Source organism: Somniosus microcephalus, chromosome 4 (assembly GCF_052327205.1).
Source record: "Somniosus microcephalus isolate GS21.2 chromosome 4, FLI_Smic_1.0, whole genome shotgun sequence".
NCBI classification, from domain to species: Eukaryota; Metazoa; Chordata; class Chondrichthyes; order Squaliformes; family Somniosidae; genus Somniosus; species Somniosus microcephalus.
The window spans coordinates 325709168-325726308 of NC_140990.1; the positions used below are offsets into that span (position 1 = coordinate 325709168).

The 17141-nt window shown below is 48.6% G+C and overlaps 1 protein-coding gene across 1 annotated transcript in view; it reads left to right on the forward strand.

Annotated features, from left to right (window-relative positions):
* LOC147120676 (contactin-associated protein-like 5) overlaps positions 1–17141 on the forward strand; it is a 665277-nt gene that overhangs the window by 408882 nt on the left and 239254 nt on the right. The window contains exon 15 of the mRNA XM_085986858.1: positions 133–372. Within this exon, the coding sequence (XP_085842984.1) occupies positions 133–372 (240 nt within the window). The remainder of the gene's footprint in view (positions 1–132; positions 373–17141) is intronic.

Sequence of the window (17141 nt, forward strand, 5' to 3'; positions counted from 1 at the left end):
CATTTAATCTTTGTGACATTAAATATTGTTTTGGCTCAACTTGGATCATTTCCATAAAGATGATGGGTTTATCCTTGAAAGTGGCAAGATACACGAGAAGGGATTTTAAAGCATAATTCGTTCCGATTTCAGGAGGAACAGCCTCGAGGCAGAAAGGATTCCTTGGGTGCATTCGGTCGCTGCAATTAAACGGGGTGACCCTTGACCTTGAGGAAAGAGCGAAAGTGACCCCGGGGGTCAAACCAGGATGCCCAGGACACTGCAGCAGTTACGGCAACCTGTGTCACAACGGGGGGAGATGCATCGAGAAATATAGCGGTTATTCCTGCGACTGTGGCCACTCTGCTTACGACGGACCATTCTGTAAGAAAGGTAAGATGCAGCATTCTACTACCGCACGTGTTTAATTAGAGAAGGACGTTGGATTCCATCAATGGTATGTTGCTAATACACAATGTAATTTAATGTTATTGAATGGAGCAATGTAATAGCTGTTTGTAAAAGTGGTTTTAATGGATTGTGATAATTTTTCACAAGGGCACCATTACCTTGTAACGCAAATCAGATGGTTAATTGAACAAGGCAAATACTTCACTGAAAATAATTTGCTTGCAGATCATTGCTACTTATTACTCTCACAGTAACGTCAGTTTAATCAGTTTTAAGAGCGCACGCTATCTTTGTGTTCACTATGTGCAACTTGGGAGATCCCTCAAAAGTAGGTCATGGCGACTATCTTACAAAAGGTGGCAAGAAGATGGGGCAGTGCATTCTCCATAGGAAGAGGAGAAAAGGTTTCAAATTGCAGGACACCCTACTCTGGAGCACTCCAGCATATCTCCTGGTGTCCAATGAAACCACAACATCCACATCTGGCTTTAGTATTTTGGGGGCCACTAGCAAGGTTATAGCACCACCCCGCCCCCCACTCCCGAATCAACTAGCCCTTTTCCAATTTGTTTTTATTCATTTTTGGGATGTGGGTGTCACTACCAAGGCCAGCATTTACCACCCATCCCTAATTGCCCTTGAGATTGTGGTGGCGAGCCGCCTTCTTAAACCACTGCAGTCCGTGTGTTGAAGGTACTCCCACAGTGCTGTTAGGGAGGGAGTTCCAGGATTTTGACCCAGTGACGAAGAAGGAACGGTGATATATGTCCAAGTCAGGATGGTGTGTGACTTGGAGAGGAACTTGGAGGTGGTGCTGTTCCCCTGCGCCTGCTGCCCTTGTCCTTCTAGGTGGAAGAGGTCGTGGGTTTGGGAGGTGCTGCCGAAGAAGCCTTGACGAGTTGCTGCAGTGCATCTTGTAGATGGTACACACTGCAGTCACGTTCGATGGGGGAGGGAGTGACGGCTGAAAATTCAGTAGCCTTAGCGCCTCATTTGAGGCACTAGAGGGCCTTGCGCCGGAGTTATGGCCAGTAGTGAAATTCCCTGGGGCCCTAAATCGGCGTTGCTCCGGTAGCGCTGCGCCGGCACCGATGACGTCATCGGTGTGCGCAGCATCCCGGTTGCCGTGGTAACCCGCCCGAACTCCGAAATTGAGTTGCGGCCGCCTCGCCCGTGGCAGCCGCAACCAGCGTTTTGTCAGAGGTGCCTTACTGCAGTTAGCGCCGGCGCATTAAAGGCCCCGCGGCGGCCGGCCGCTTTCCCGCCGGCCGCCTGCCCGCAGCTCCCTCCCCAGACTTCTCCCCCCACCCCCCCCGGAACAGATGCAAGCCCGGCACTTGTCCGAGGTGCCGGGCTCATTTTTAAGCAGATTTGCGCGGGCCGCGGCCGGGTGCAGGCAGCTCCTCCTTAATGGAAGGAGGAGGCCTGCACTTCCCCAGCCTGCTGCACCGCATCGGGTGCCGCAGCGCCGGAATTGCGGCGTGAAACGGCAGTTAGCGCCCTTTTCCAGGCGCTAAGACCCTTCAGTAGCGCCGGCAGCCGTTTGGGCGCGGCGCCACTGAATTTTTGGCGCGCGCAGGGGACTTAGCGCCGGCACTAATTTCCGGCGCTAAAGCCCTGGCTAAGCCAAAACCCAATTTCTAGGCCTGAATGTTTAAGGTGGTGGGTGGGATGCCGATCAAGCGGGCTGCTTTGTCCTGGATGGTGTCGAGCGTCTTGAGTGTTGTTGGAGCTGCACTCATCCAGGCAAGTGGAGAGGATTCCATCACACTCCTGACTTGTGCCTTGCTGGTGGTGGAGTCAGAAAGTGAGCCACTCGCTGCAATATATCCAGCCTCTGAACCACTCCAGTAGCCTCTAGTTATATATAATTAAAAATATATACACCCAGCAGTATATTTAATTTTGCTGAAATTGAAGCAGTCTTTAATGGTATTGCTGGTTGTACCCAGGCCTACTTATGGGGAGGATTTAATCTATAATAGCAGAACCACATACGTTGATGAGATGCAAGAGGACCATGTTCCCAAATGAATCTGCTGTTGTCGCTGGTTGACTGCGCTGTGTGCTTGATTTGCCGGTGTACCTGTGAGGATCAGCCATTCATTTCCATGGGTGGCAGTAATGCAGACTCACCTACCTGTACTTAATAGTGTTTCAAACAACGCAGTGTAGAGTTTTCCACAGGGTTCTCCTGATCATGTACTTTACCTTCAGTGGAAATCCTGGAGGAAAGGGGCGGAGGGGGGTAACCGGTTTTAGCCGTTTCTCCCAATGTCCCATCGACCTCCCACTGAAAATTCCAAGCGTCGACTTTAGCATAAAATGACGTCCAATATTGAAGAAGAGCAGGGGAATCACTTAACCAAGGGACTCTACAGCCAAGTCTGAGATTGTTATCTTGTTCCCCTTGATATCACTCCTATCTCCGGGTCAGAAGGTGTGACTTCGAGTTACAAACCAGGAGTCGGATTTCATAACCTAAACCCAAGGCAGGACGGAGGAAGTGTCCAATCCGTCGCTTCAAGTAGACATAAAAGATCCTTTGGCACTATTTAAAGGATGAGCAGGAAATTCTCCCAATCTCTTGGCCAACATTCCTCCCTCACTCATTAGCTGTTTATACATCTTATTGCTATTTGTGGGACCCTGCTTTGTGCAAAATAGCTGCAGCATTTGCATGCAGAACAACAGTCACGCCACTTCAAAGTCATTCATTGCATGTGAGGTATTTCTGAGAGATGTGATGAGGTGCAGTATAAATGCAAGTCTTTCTTGGATGCGTGCTGTAATAACCCTGGTTAAGCAGTGAGATGTTGCGATCTGGAATGCACTGCCTGAACGGATGGTGGAAGCAGGTTCAATAGTAACTTTCAAAAGGGCATTGGATAAATACTTGAGCGGGAAAATGTTGCAGGGCTATGGGGAACATAAGAACACAAGAACATAAGAAATAGGGGCAGGAGTAGACCATTCGGCCCCTCGAGCCTGCTCCGCCATTCAATATGATCATGGCTGATCTGATCTTGGCCTCAATGCCACTTTCCCGCCCGCTCTCCATAACCTTTGACTCCCCTGTAGCTCAAATATATGTCTTGCTCCGCCTTGAATATATTCAATGACTCCACCTCCACAGCTCTCCGGGGTAGAGAATTCCAAAGATTCACGACCCTCTGAGAGAAGAAATTCCTCCTCATCTCCGTTTTAAATGGGCGCCCCCTTATTCTGAAACTGTGCCCCCTAGTTCTAGATTCCCCCACGAGGGGAAACATCCTCTCTGCATCTGCCCTGTCGAGCCCCCTCAGAATCTTAAATGTTTCAATAAGATCCCCTCTCATTCTTCTAAACTCCAATGAGTATAGGCCCAACCTGCTCAACCTTCCCTCATAAGACAACCCCTTCATCTCAGGAATTAACCTAGTGAACCTTCTCTGAACTGCCTCCAATGCAAGTATATCCTTCCTTGAATAAGGAGACCACAACTGTACGCAGTGCTCCAGGTGTGGTCTCACCAAAGCCCTGTACAGTTGTAGCAAGACTTCCCTACTTTTATACTCCATCCCCCTTGCAATAAAGGCCAACATTCCATTTGCCTTCCTAATTACTTGCTGTACCTGCATGCTAACTTTTTGTGTCTTCATGTACAAGGACCCCCAGATCCCTCTGTACCTCAGCATTTTGTAGTCTCCCTCAGGCACGATGGGCTGAATGGCTTCATTCTGTGCTGTATCATTCCATGATTCTATGACTCAATACTGCTGGGTAACTCTGCTTTCGAACTTTTCTGTACAAATGACAACATTCATGGTAATAACATAAACTATGGGCTAGTTAGAAATAGGAAGAGGCGTTTCTTCATAATCTTCACTCAGAGGGTTGTGAATCTTTGGAATTCTCTACCCCAGCGGGCTGAGGATGTGCTCAGTCGATGAGTATATTCAAGACTGAGATCGATAGATTCTTGGGCACTAAGGGAATTAAGGGATATGGGGATAGGGCGGGAAAGTGGTGTTGATGTAGAAGATCAGCCATGATCTTATTGAATGGCGGAGCAGGCTCGAGGGGCCTGCTCCTGCTTCTAATTCTTATATTCTTCTGTTCTTATGTTTGAGGCTTCATCACTTTCAATTTGTGCAGGCTTTTGCTTGGATTCAGAAAGACAACATAGAGCTGCAGCAGCCCATGTATTCCTAATCTAAATATGAAAGTTTTCCACAAGGACTAGCTTTTCTTTTCTTGTTGTTCTTGGAGATGAGTGACGTGACTGAATGATAACTCTTGCCTTGAAATACTTTGTTTTCATAAAGGACTTTGTGCCAGTTATAAAGATCCAGTTTACAATCGCATAATTAATGAATATGATGAAAAGCAGGGCTCCCTCGACCAATCTTTAATGGATTCCAAATTAATTAAGACTATATTGTAGGAACGGAGGTTCCTATCTGAATAAGGTATTCGACTCGATGAATCAAATCAACAGGTTTTAATGAACAACGAAGTTAACAGGGAAACTACAGGAGAAACGGTACACAGGTCTATTCAGCTTGCTGGGCACTCGACGACTACTGGAAGATTCTGGAAGCTGACGTCATGACGTCATCGCGTTCTTTGCGCCACTGGTGGTCACGTGATCGGCGTCATGACGTCATCACGTGGAGTGCAGGAAAACACAATACAGTACAGTTAACAGGCAGTTTAAAGGTGCAGTCCGCGGCTGCACTACACTGTAGTTAAAGGGATTATTACTAATTGTTCTGAGACCCTTGGTGGCTCCACCACAGGCGCCCCCCCAGAATCCACTTTAACAGACATTGTCAACCGAGCAGGAGGCTTAATGATCCTGGCCGAACGGCGACGAAACTCAGGCAGCGGAAACGGGGCGTTAGTAGAAGAACCAGTGCCGGATTGCGGCAGAAGCGGCGTCTTGAGCGAGGCAGAAACGGTAGTCAGAGGTGTAGGCGCGTCTGAGGCCGAATCGGGCTGTTCAACGGTAGGCTGGTGCACGGCTGGTCTGGCGGCTAACTGCGGTCGGCCGCGGCGAGGCGGTTGGGCAGCCACGACAGGCTCACTCCGATCCAGGTGGGCTGGTTTGAGCCGGTCGATAGAGACGGTATCAGACTTTCCACCGACTTCGACTGTGAAAAACTTTTCCCCTGATGAGATGACACGAAAAGGTCCGGTATACGGCGGCTTGAGCGGGTCTCTGTGACCGTCCTGTCGAATAAAGACATAGTCCGAACTCATGAGCTCTGTCGGGACGTGAGGCCTCTGCAGGTCATGCTGCGAGGTTGGGATGGGCAGGAAATTCCTAGCCGCCTCCTGATGAAGTAGGAGCTGTTGAGCTGCAGATCATGGTTCGGTGTGTGGAGGGAGAAAGTCACCTGGCACTCTGAGTGTCTGGCCATAAACCAGCTCAGCCGATGAAGACTGAAGACCCCCCTTTGGTGCTGTCCGGAGGCCTAGCATCACCCATGGGAGCCTGTCCACCCAGTTGGGTCCCCTCAAGCTGGCACGGAGGGACGCTTTGAGAGACCGATGGAACCTTTCGCACAGGCCATTCGCCTGCGGATGGTACGCGGTGGTACGGTGCAGCTTGGTACCCAGGCCTTGTGCCACTGCGTTCCACAGCTCTGATGTGAATTGCGGACCGCGGTCCAAGGAGATGTCCGATGGCACCCCGAACCGAGCCACCCACGACTAAAGAAATGCCCTGGCGACATCTGCTGCGGTGGTAGCGGCCAAGGAAATCGCCTCTGGCCACCTGGTGGTCCGGTCTACCACCGTCAGGAGGTGTGTGAATCCAAGTGACCCGGGAAGGGGACCTACTAAATCCACATGAACGTGGTCGAAGTTGGCCACCGGAGCCTTGACGTGACGGTGGACTTTAGATTTTTGACAATCGACGCAATTGTTTGTCCAGTCCCGGACGTCCAAATGCATGCCTTTCCAAACGAATTTGCGGGACAGTAGCCGTTGAGAAGCCCGCATCCCCGGGTGAGATAACCCGTGGATTGCCTGGAATACTTTCTTGCGCCATTCGACCGGCACAATGGGCCGGGGCACTCCCATGGATGTGTCGCACAAGAGCGTGGTTCCTGCCGCTTGAAACGGCAAGTCTGCAACCTGCCAACTGGAAGGCGTGGTCCTAAAAGCTTGTACCTCTGGGTCTGCCAGTTGATCCTCTGCCAGTCCGACGAAATCGATGCCCAGGTGGACTGCCTGGACTGGAACCCGGGAAAGGCAATCTGCCACGAGATTATCCTTGCCTGACACGTGCTGCAAATCCGTTGTGAATTCGGATATAAACGTGAGGTGGCGCTGCTGCCGAGCTGACCAAGGTTCCGCCGTTTTGGCCATGGCGAAGGTGAGCGGCTTGTGGTCCACGAATGCAGTGAACGGACGGCCTTCTAGGAGGAAACGGAAATGCCGGATGGCCAAAAACAGGGCTAGCAACTCTCTGTCAAAAGTGCTATACTTTCGCTCGTTCTGGCGCAGTTGGCGGCTGAAAAAGGCTAACGGCTGCCAACCCCCGTCGACCCACTGCTCTTGAACCGCTCCGATGGTGTAGTCGGAGGCATCCGTAGTGAGGGCAACAGTCGCGCCGGGGAGTGGGTGTGCTAGCATAGTTGCATCCGCCAACGCCGCCTTGGTATCGTGGAACGCCTGGTCCATTTGCGGTGTCCAAGTGAGAACATCCTTGCCCGACTTTCCTTTTAGTGCTTCGTACAGAGGTTGCATTAACCGGGCCGCCTTGGGGACGAAACGATGATAAAAATTTACCATCCCCAAGAACTCTTGCAGGGGTTTGACTGTGTGAGGCCGCGGGAATGCGGTAACTGCCTCTACCTTGGTGGCTAGCGGGACGGCACCTTCTGGGGTAATCCTGTGTCCCAGGAAATCAATGCAGGATACTCCAAACGTGCATTTGGCCGGATTGACAATAAGACCGTGTTGGCTGAGTTGGGCGAAAAGTGTACGTAAATGGGCCATGTGAGCTGTCGTATCCTTGCTGGCTATTAGGATGTCGTCCAAATATACAAAAATGAAGGGCAGGTCCCGTAAGACAGAGTCCATCAACGGCTGGAATGCTTGCGCTGCGTTTTTCAGACCGAATGGCATGCGGAGGAACTCAAAAAGGCCGAATGGAGTGATGACTGCCGTTTTGGGGATGTCTGGAGGGTGCACCGGAACTTGGTGATATCCATGAACGAGATCCACTTTAGAAAATATAGAGTTGCCAGCCAGATGTGCCGAAAAATCTTGGATGTGGGGAATAGGATACCTGTCCGGTGTCGTGGCGTCGTTTAAGCGTCTGTAATCCCCGCAAGGTCGCCATCCGCTGCCTGGTTTGGGTACTATATGCAGTGGGGAGGACCAAGGGCTGCCCGAACGCTGGATGATCCCGAGGCGCTCCATGGTCTGGAACTCAGCCTTTGCGGCTGCCAGCTTGCCGGCTTCTAATCGCCGTGCCCGAGTGTAAACGGGTGCTCCGGTCGTGGAGATATGGTGCTCCACCCCGTGCTGTGTGCTTGCGGCTGAAAAAGTGGGCCTGGTGAGCTCCGGGAATTCGCCGAGCAGGCGCGTAAACCCGTCTTGCGACGGAACCGCACAGGCCACCGACCAGGACACGGCGGTGCTGCGGTGGCAGGGCACTGCGTGGAAAGTGGATGCATTAATGAGTCGGCAGTGTTGGACGTCGACCAGCAGACCGTTGGCACAGAAAAAATCAGCCCCCAGGATGGCCTGTGAGACCTTAGCTGTAATAAAGTCGCAGACAAAACGCTGACTGGCGAAGGTTAAGTTTATCGTCCGTTTCCCGAACGTACGCATGGCAGCGCCATTTATTGCCACGAGGGAAGGCCCCTGGCCGCCGGATAGTAGGTCCAGCTTTGAAGCTGGGAGGATGCTGCACTGTGAACCAGTGTCGCACAGGAATCATCGGCCCGCAACGGAATCCGTAACATAAATGAGTTTGCCCGCTGAGCCCGCCGCCATAGGTAACTTGCTGTGCTTTTTAGACCTTGTCGTCCGTCCAGGAGGACGCGGGCTTGTTGAAGTTTTTTTTTCTTGAGGGAAACTGCAAGGAGGCCGGCAGCATCGAGCTTTGGCGCCAAAACGGGCGTGGTACGCGCACCATCCTGCTGGGGGAGGGCTGGGCTTCGCTCGCGTGGGGGAAAGGCGCCTCGTGACTGCACAACATTGCTGAGTAACAGTAAATATCTTGTCTGCCTCTGCAGCGAGTTCAGCACCGTCTGTGATGGCAGTGTTGGCCAAGGCCGCCTGAACCGGTTCGGGTAGCTGGCAGAGGAAAAGCTCACGGAATAAAAAGCATTGGGGTTCCGCGCCCAACAGCATGAGCATTTGACTCATCAGCTCTGACGGTTTTGAGTCCCCGAGGCCGGGCATGGAAATAAGCTTGTGTGCCCGCTCCGACTTATTAAGATCAAATACCTGTAGCAAACGGGCTTTAAGCGCTTCGTACTTGCCCTCCTCCGGTGGGCTTCCAAGGATGCTGATGACCCGCGAGGCCGTGGCACTGTCGAGAGCGGCAACCACATAATAATAACGGGTCGCATCCGCTGTGACCTCCTGGAGAGTGAACTGTGCTTCTGCCTGGAAAAACCATGCTGCTGGCTGGTGTTCCCAGAACTGCGGCAGTTTAAGGGCGACGGCGTTCGTGTTCATCCTCGACGAAAGTTGTCCGACGAGATCGGGGCCACCAATGTAGGAACGGAGGTTCCTATCTGAATAAGGCATTCGACTCGATGAATCAAATCAACAGGTTTTAATGAACAACGAAGTTAACAGGGAAACTACAGGAGAAACAGTACACAGGTCTATTCAGCTTGCTGGGCACTCGACGACTACTGGAAGATTCTGGAAGCTGACGTCATGACATCATCGCGTTCTTCGCGCCACTGGTGGTCACGTGATCAGCGTCATGACGTCATCATGTGGAGTGCAGGAAAACACAATACAGTACAGTTAACAGGCAGTTTAAAGGTGCAGTCCGCGGCTGCACTACACTGTAGGTAAAGGGATTATTACTAATTGTTCTGAGACCCTTGGTGGCTCCGCCACAATATTACCATTAATAAACTTTGTTTTAATCCCTCTTGATTAATCACCTAAGTTGTGAATTTGCTTTAGATTCCATGAACTTTAAAAAAAAATCATTCTCGGGATGTGGGCAGCACTAACAAGGCCGACAGTTAATGCCCGTCCCTAGTTGTCCTGTGAAGGTGGTGGTGGTCCACCATCTTGAACCGCTGATAGCAGTTTGATTCAACTGAGTGACTTGCTAGGCCACTGCAGAGGGCAGTTAAGAGTCAACCACAATAAGTTGAGAGGTGGAGTGAAGGTGAAAATAAGATTGACAAAGAGAGAATATGAGAGTAGAATGGCGGTTAACATAAAAGTGAACCCAAAAATCTTCTACCGGCATGTAAACAGTAAGTGGGTAGTAAGAGGCGGGGTGGGGCCTATTAGGGACAAAGCAGGTGATATATGCTTAGAGGCTGATGTGCCTCAATAAATCCGAGACTCGATGTTAGCGAAACAAAACAAGGCTTTTATTGACTTAGAAGGTAACACACAGGAGAGAGGTATCTTCCATCCAGAGCTCTGCCGTACTGGATGTGCTGCAGGCTGGGCCAGCTTACATAGGGGCCAGGTATGGGCGGAGCCCTACACATAGTACAATACAATGGGCCAGGTATGGGCGGAGCCCTACACATAGTACAATACAATGGTGAGGAAACGGAACAGAGGTAAGGGAAGTGAAACTGAAACCAACCACAGTCACAGGCAGTGATGAATGGAATATTTCATCACAGAGGTGCAGAGCAAGGCTAGAATACTCAATGAGTACTTTGTATCAGTGTTTACTAAGGAGGTGGTGCTAACAAAATATCAGTAGAAGTGGAAAAGGTAGAAGCAATGGAAGGGGTGAAAATTGATAGACAGGATGTACTCGATAGACTGAGTATGCTTAGAGTGGATAAATCACCTGGTCCAGATGGCTTGCTTCCCAGGTTGCTAAGGGAATTAGGGGAGGAGATAGCGGAAGGGCTTGCCATAATTTTCCAATCTTCCTTAGATGCGGGGGAGGTGGCTGAGGATTGGAAAGTGGCAAATGTGACACCATTGTTCAAGAAAGGATGTAAGGGCAATCCTAGTAACTACAGGCCGGTCAGTTTAAAATCAGTGGTGGGTAAAGTTTTAGTGGGAAAAAAATAACAGGCATTTGGAAGGGTTTAAGCTATTTAAGGAGAGCCAACACGGATTTGTAAAAGGCAGATCGTGTTTGACTATTCTAATTGAATTTTTTGATGAAGTAACAGGGAGGATTGATGAAGGGAATGCAATGGATGTTGTCTACATAGATTTTCGGAAGGCGTTTGACAAAGTACCACACAGAAGGCTGGTTAACAAAATTGAGGCTCATGGAAAAGGTGGGTCAGTGGCCGCTTGGATAAGGAATTGGCTTAAGGACAGAAAATAGCAAGTTGTAGTAAATGGCTGTTTTTCCAGACCGGAGGATGGTAGACAGTGTTGTTCCCCAAGGGTCAGTGCTGGGGCCACTGCTTTTTTTGATATATATAAATGACCTGGATATTGGAATACAGAGTGCAATTTCTAAATTTGCCGATGACACCAAACCTGGGGGTGTGGCAAACAGTGAGGATGATACCAATCGACTGCAGCAGGACATAGAAGGTCCAGTAGAATGGGCAGCAAGTGGCAGATGGAATTTAATACAGAGAAGTGTGAGGTGATGCATTTTGGCAGAAGGAACAGGGAGAAGCATTATACATATAATGGCACAGCTTTGAAGAGTGTGCAGGGACAGAGGAACCTGGGAGTTAATGTGCATAGGTCCCTGAGGTGGCAGGACATATTGAGAGAGTGGTTAGCAAAGCATATGGGATCTTGGGCTTCATAAATAGAGGTATTGAGTACAAAAGTAGAGAAGTTATGCTGAACCTTTATAAAGTGCTGGTTAGGCCACAACTGGAGTATTGCGTCCAGTTCTGGTCACCACACTTTAGGAAGGATGTGAAGGCGCTTGAGAGGGTGCAGAGGAGATTTACCAGAATGGTTCCGGGGATGGGGGATCTTAGCTAGAAGGACAGGTTGGAGAAGCTGGATTTGTTTTCATTAGAGCAAAGGAGGTTGAGGGGTGATTTGATAGAGGTGTACAAGATTATGATGGGTTTGGATAGGCTAGACGGAGAAAGGCTGTTCCAACTAGTTGATGGTACAAGGACTAGGGGACACAGGTTTAAGGTTTTGGGCAAGAGATACAGGGGATGTGAGGAAAACCTTTTTACTCAGTGAGTGGTGATGACCTGGAACTCGCTGCCGACGGAAGTGGTGGAAACGGAAACACTCAGTGTTTTCAAGTGGAGATTGGATAGGCACTTCAGGGAAATAAACTTGCAGGGCTACGGAGATAGAGCGGGGGAATGGGACTGACTGGATTGCCCTACAGAGAGCCGGCATGGACTTGATGGGCCGAATGGCCTCCTTCTATGCCGTTATGACTCTATGGGCTCGATTTTGTCAATGGGGAGCTTTTGGATGCGGGACTCCCACTTTTTGGGTTGTAGTCCCACCTCCATTGAATTGTGGCCAACCCACACTACTTTCCCTTGATTGATCTTGTTAAGCCCACCCAGCGGGCTCAGCAGGCCAATTAAGGGACACCTGGTTACTGGTGACATCAGCGATTTACATTTCATCTGTCAAGAGCTTTTGACAGATGAAAAATCAGCGTTTGACAGCTCTGTGAAGCTGTCAAACACTGACAATCTGTCTTCCAACTTGAGTCCTTCTACTCAGACTCAGTTAGAGATCTCTCCAGACCAGAAAGCAGAGGCTGCAGCTTTTGACAGTTCAGCGGCCATTCTGCTTTCTGTGCCGGTGAGCTGGGGGACTCCCGAGAACTGAAGGGAGGAAGCCTGCAGGAAGAAGTAATGGTAAGTAAAACTTATTAAAGCACTTTACACTTACCTCACACACTTACCTCTGCACACATGCACCCATCACTCACCTGCACAATGGACATCTCGACCCCTCAAACTCCTGCAGAGCGACGGTCCGCCTCACTAACTTGCCATGGTTCGGAGCCATCGGACAGCCCACACTTCAGGGCTAAAAATAGGGATTAGGCAAAAGAATGCCTGTTAACTACCTGTTAACAGGCAGTTAATTGGCATGAATTCCCTTCCCGCCTCGGGGAGGCGGCTCCCAGCACAGGTCAGGTACCCGCCTCCTGGGACATTGGCACGGAGGCGGGTTGGGGGCGGGATGGGTTCCTGCCCCCCCGATTCTGCAATTTTCCCACCACTCCCGCCTCCAAACCCGCCTCCTCGGGGCTTGGAAATTCGAGCCCTATGACTCTATGTGGGACTGGAGTCACACATCGGCCAGACCTAAGGCAAAACATTTACCTTCCCTAAAGGACATTAGTGAACCAGTTGTTTTTTTTTTACTGCAATCTGACAGCTTCATGGGCATTTTCACTGCCATCAGCTTTTTATTTCAAGATCTTTTAAAAAATTAATTTAAATTCTCAAGCTGCCATGAGGATGTGAATTCATGTTCTGTGGATTATTAGTCCAGTAATATAACCTATACTGTACCGTACCTCTAAATTAACTTGTCTTTCAGCTATCATTTTTAAATTTGTTTTTGGGGACATGGGAAGCACTGGCAAGGCAGTCTTTATTCTCCATCCCTGGTTGAGCTGAAGACATTGGCCCAGAACTTCGGGTCTCCACGGGTGAGTACGCACGGGGTACTCACCCGTAGGCCCAATGGAAGTGCCGGTTTCCTGCATGCACTGCGCATGCGCGGGAAACCGGCACTTCCGTTCCTCTGAAAGCAGGGGCTCAGAGGTCGAACATCTGCGCGGGGGAGGCTGCGTGTGCGCATCAAACTTAGGTTTTTTTTACAGGTTTTTCCGTGAGATTAAGTCTCCAGAATTTAAAAATGTAAAAAGCAGGCATAAGGCCTGCTTTTTACAAGGTAAGTGGTCAATTAATTAAAATTAAAACATTTTTTCCACAGGTTTATTATTTTTAAATACTTTACAGCAAGGTAAGTTTATTTTTAGCCCCGTTAGAATATAAAATTATTTTTTTCAAAAATTTTAATTGTTGTTTAACATAGTTATTTCATGTAATTTATAGCTTATTTAAAAATGTGATTTTTAAAAAATTTATTTGAAGTTTAGTGCTATTTTGGTGCCGTAGTATTTATAAGTCTTGACAGCACTTCCTGTCAAGACTTATGAATGGAGCATTCCCTGCTCCGATTGGCTGCCCATGGCCCATGTGATCCCAGGGGATGCTTCGAACTAACTGCGCCCCTGGGATACGCAAGCACTGCGCGCCGGCAGCTGGACCAGGCCCCGGATCGGAATTCCATGGGAGCCCAGAGCTCAACGGCCAGCACGCCAACTTGGATAGAGAACTGGTTGGCAGACAGAAAGCAAAGAGTTGGAATAAACGGGTCTTTTTCCGAGTGGCAGTCAGTGACTAGTGGGATACCGCAGGGATCGGTCCTTGGACCCCAGCTATTCACAATATATATTAATGATCTAGACGAGGGAACTAGATGTAATATCTCCAAGTTTGCAGACGACACAAATCTGGGTGGGCGTGTGTGCTGTGAGGAGGATGCCGAGAAACTCCAGTATGATTTGGACAGGTTGGGTGATTGGGCAGAAGCATGGCAGATGCAATATAACGTGGATAAATGCGAGGTTATCCACTTTGGCGTCAAAAACAGGAAGGCAGATTATTATCTGAATGGCAATAGATTGGGAGAAGGGGAAGTGCAACGAGACCTGGGTGTCCTTGTGCACCAGTCGCTGAAGGTAAGCATGCAGGTGCAGCAGGCGGTTATGAAGGCAAATGGTATGTTGGCCTTCGTAGCGAGAGGGTTTGATTACAGGAACAAGGATGTCTTGCTGCAGTTGTACAGGGCCATGGTGAGACCACATTGTGTGCAGTTTTGGTCGTCTTATCTGAGGAAGGATGTTCTTGTCATGGAGGGAGTGCAGCGAAGATTCACCAGGCTGACACCTGGGATGGCAGGAATGATGTATGAGGAGAAATTGGGTCGATTGGGCTTATACTCGCTGGAGTTTAGAAGAATGAGAGGGGATCTCATTGAAACTTATAAAATTCTAACAGGACTAGACAGACTAGATGCAGGAAGGATGTTCCCGATGGTCGGGGAGTCCAGAACCAGGGGTCACAGTCTAAGGATAAGGGGTAAGCCATTTAGGACAGAGACAGAGGAAAACCGTAAACAATGCATGCAGGGCAGAACTAGGCCAATACCCATTAATAATCACTATCCAAAAAAGAGCCACCAAATTTTGGAAACACCTAAAAATGAGCAACCCCCACTGCTATCATTACGAAGCCCTGAAATGCCAAGAGAGGACCATAAAGAAGAATACCCTCAGTCAACTAGTCCTGGGACTCAGTGAAGTAACTACTAACACTACTAACAATAACCAGCCCCAGGACAGTGACAGCGTAACACAAAGAATTCGACCCAACACAATCGTCACTAAGCAAAAGGAAAAATATCTGTCATATTGGGCAGAAACAACAAAAACCCAAAACAAACTCAATTGCTACTTGGCCCTAAACAGACAATACAACATGGCTGATTACCTGACCATGGTAAAGGATAGCAAACTGAGAAAAACCTTGACAATGTACAGACTTAGTGAACATAGCCTGGCGATCGAAAAAGGTAGACACAGGCAGACCCGGCTACTAAGAGAGGACAGGACATGCTCTCACTGCAGTCAGGGAGTGGTGGAGACAGAGATGCACTTCCTCACAGCTTGTAGAAAATACCAGGGCATAAGGGAGAATTTCTACCCAAAATTCACAAAAATATGCCCGGAATTCAGAAATTTGAATGACGACCAAAAACTCCCATACCTACTAGGGGAAGAGAGAAATTGTGTAACCTTAGCGGCACACTATGTTACAGCTTGCCATAAACAGAGAGACAACCACTAAATATAAGAAAAGAGTATATACAAATTATATGAATGTATATTTATACACTCAGTGATATATCTGTTTATACACTGTATGGATAGATCTGTGTTTATGTGTTCAACCATGAATGTTTTTCGATGCTTTGGCAACATAAGATGTACCTTGTCATGCCAATAAAGCGATTTGAATTGAATTGAATTGAATTGATGAGGAGGAATTTCTTCATCCAGAGAGTGGTGAACCTGTGGAATTCTCTACCACAGAAGGCAGTAGAGGCCAATTCATTAAATATATTCAAGAAGGAGTTGGATATATTTCTTAAGGCTAAAGGGATCAAGGGATTTGGGGAGAAAGCGGGGACAGGGTACTGAATTTAGATGATCGGCCATGATCTCATTGAATGGCGGAGCAGGCTCGAGCGGCCGAATGGCCTACTCCTGCTCCTATCTTCTATGTTTCTATATTTCTATTCTTACAGTCACCTCAGCTGATAGCAGTACAGAACCATGTCTCTCCTCTAGGTGTTCTAAGTTTATCAAAAAAAACGGTGTAACAGCACGTGCGCTTTACTTGGTATCATTTTTATGAAGGCAGATGTTTGTTACTTTTATGTGCTTCTTTATGAGGTGTAAATTAGAACACCTTGTACAGGGTGAACTATTGTCTTGTCCCCAAAGGTTCAGACTGTCAGGAGCCTTTAACCTTCTGTTTCAATTCGGTTATTGATTCAGTGTCAACAACTTATCTTATCTCAATAGCCAGAATGCTATCACAGCTTTTTCATAGTTAGGTTTCTAGATTTCCAGACCCAGTTTGTCATGTTTTAATAAGACCAGAATTCTTTCATAGAATGGTGTATTTTCTGAATAGGTTATATTGCTTATTCCTTCACAGTGTGTAATGCCTGATTTAGCACTCCAATCACCTCATGGGGTGATAGAAGTCAAGTTTGCAGTCGGAGGCGATAATTAGTGCCAGGCGCTAAACTTTGCACCCGGCCGATTATTGCGCCCCAAATGGGGCAATACCGAATTTCCCCCCTTTAAGAGTCAACCACGTGGTGTGGGACGGGAGTCATATGTAGGCCAGAGCAGGTAGGGCTAATAGGGGTAGGGGTAATGTGTGTCAGCTGTGGCTAAGTTAGTAGCACTGTCCCCTCTGACTCTGAAGATCATAGGTTCAAGTCCCACTCCTCTAGAGACACTAGGCTGAGACACCAGTGCAGTGCTGAGGGAGTGCTGCCCTGTCGGAGGTGCCGTCTTTCAGATGAGACAATAAACCGAGGCCACGTCTGTCTTCTCAGTTGGACGTAAAAGATCCCATGACACAATTTCAATAGAAGAGCAGGGGAGTTATCCCCGGTGTCCTGGCCAGTATTTATCACTCAATCAACATCACTAAAAAACAGATTATCCGGTCATTATCACATTGCTGTTTGTGGGAGCTTGCTGTGCACAAATTGGCTGCTGCATTTCCTTTATTACAACAGCGAATACACTGCAAAAAGAAAAGCATCGGCTGTAAAGCGCTTTGCGATGTCCGGTGGTCGTGAAAGGCGCTATGTAAATTCAAGACTTTTTTTCATTTTTCCCTGAAGGACACCAGTGAAGCAGTTATTTTTAAATGACAATCAAGCAGCTTTCATGATCATTTTCTTGTGCTGACCCACAAATTTATAGGTATTTGAACTCTGGGTTGCTAGTCAAGTGCCATAAG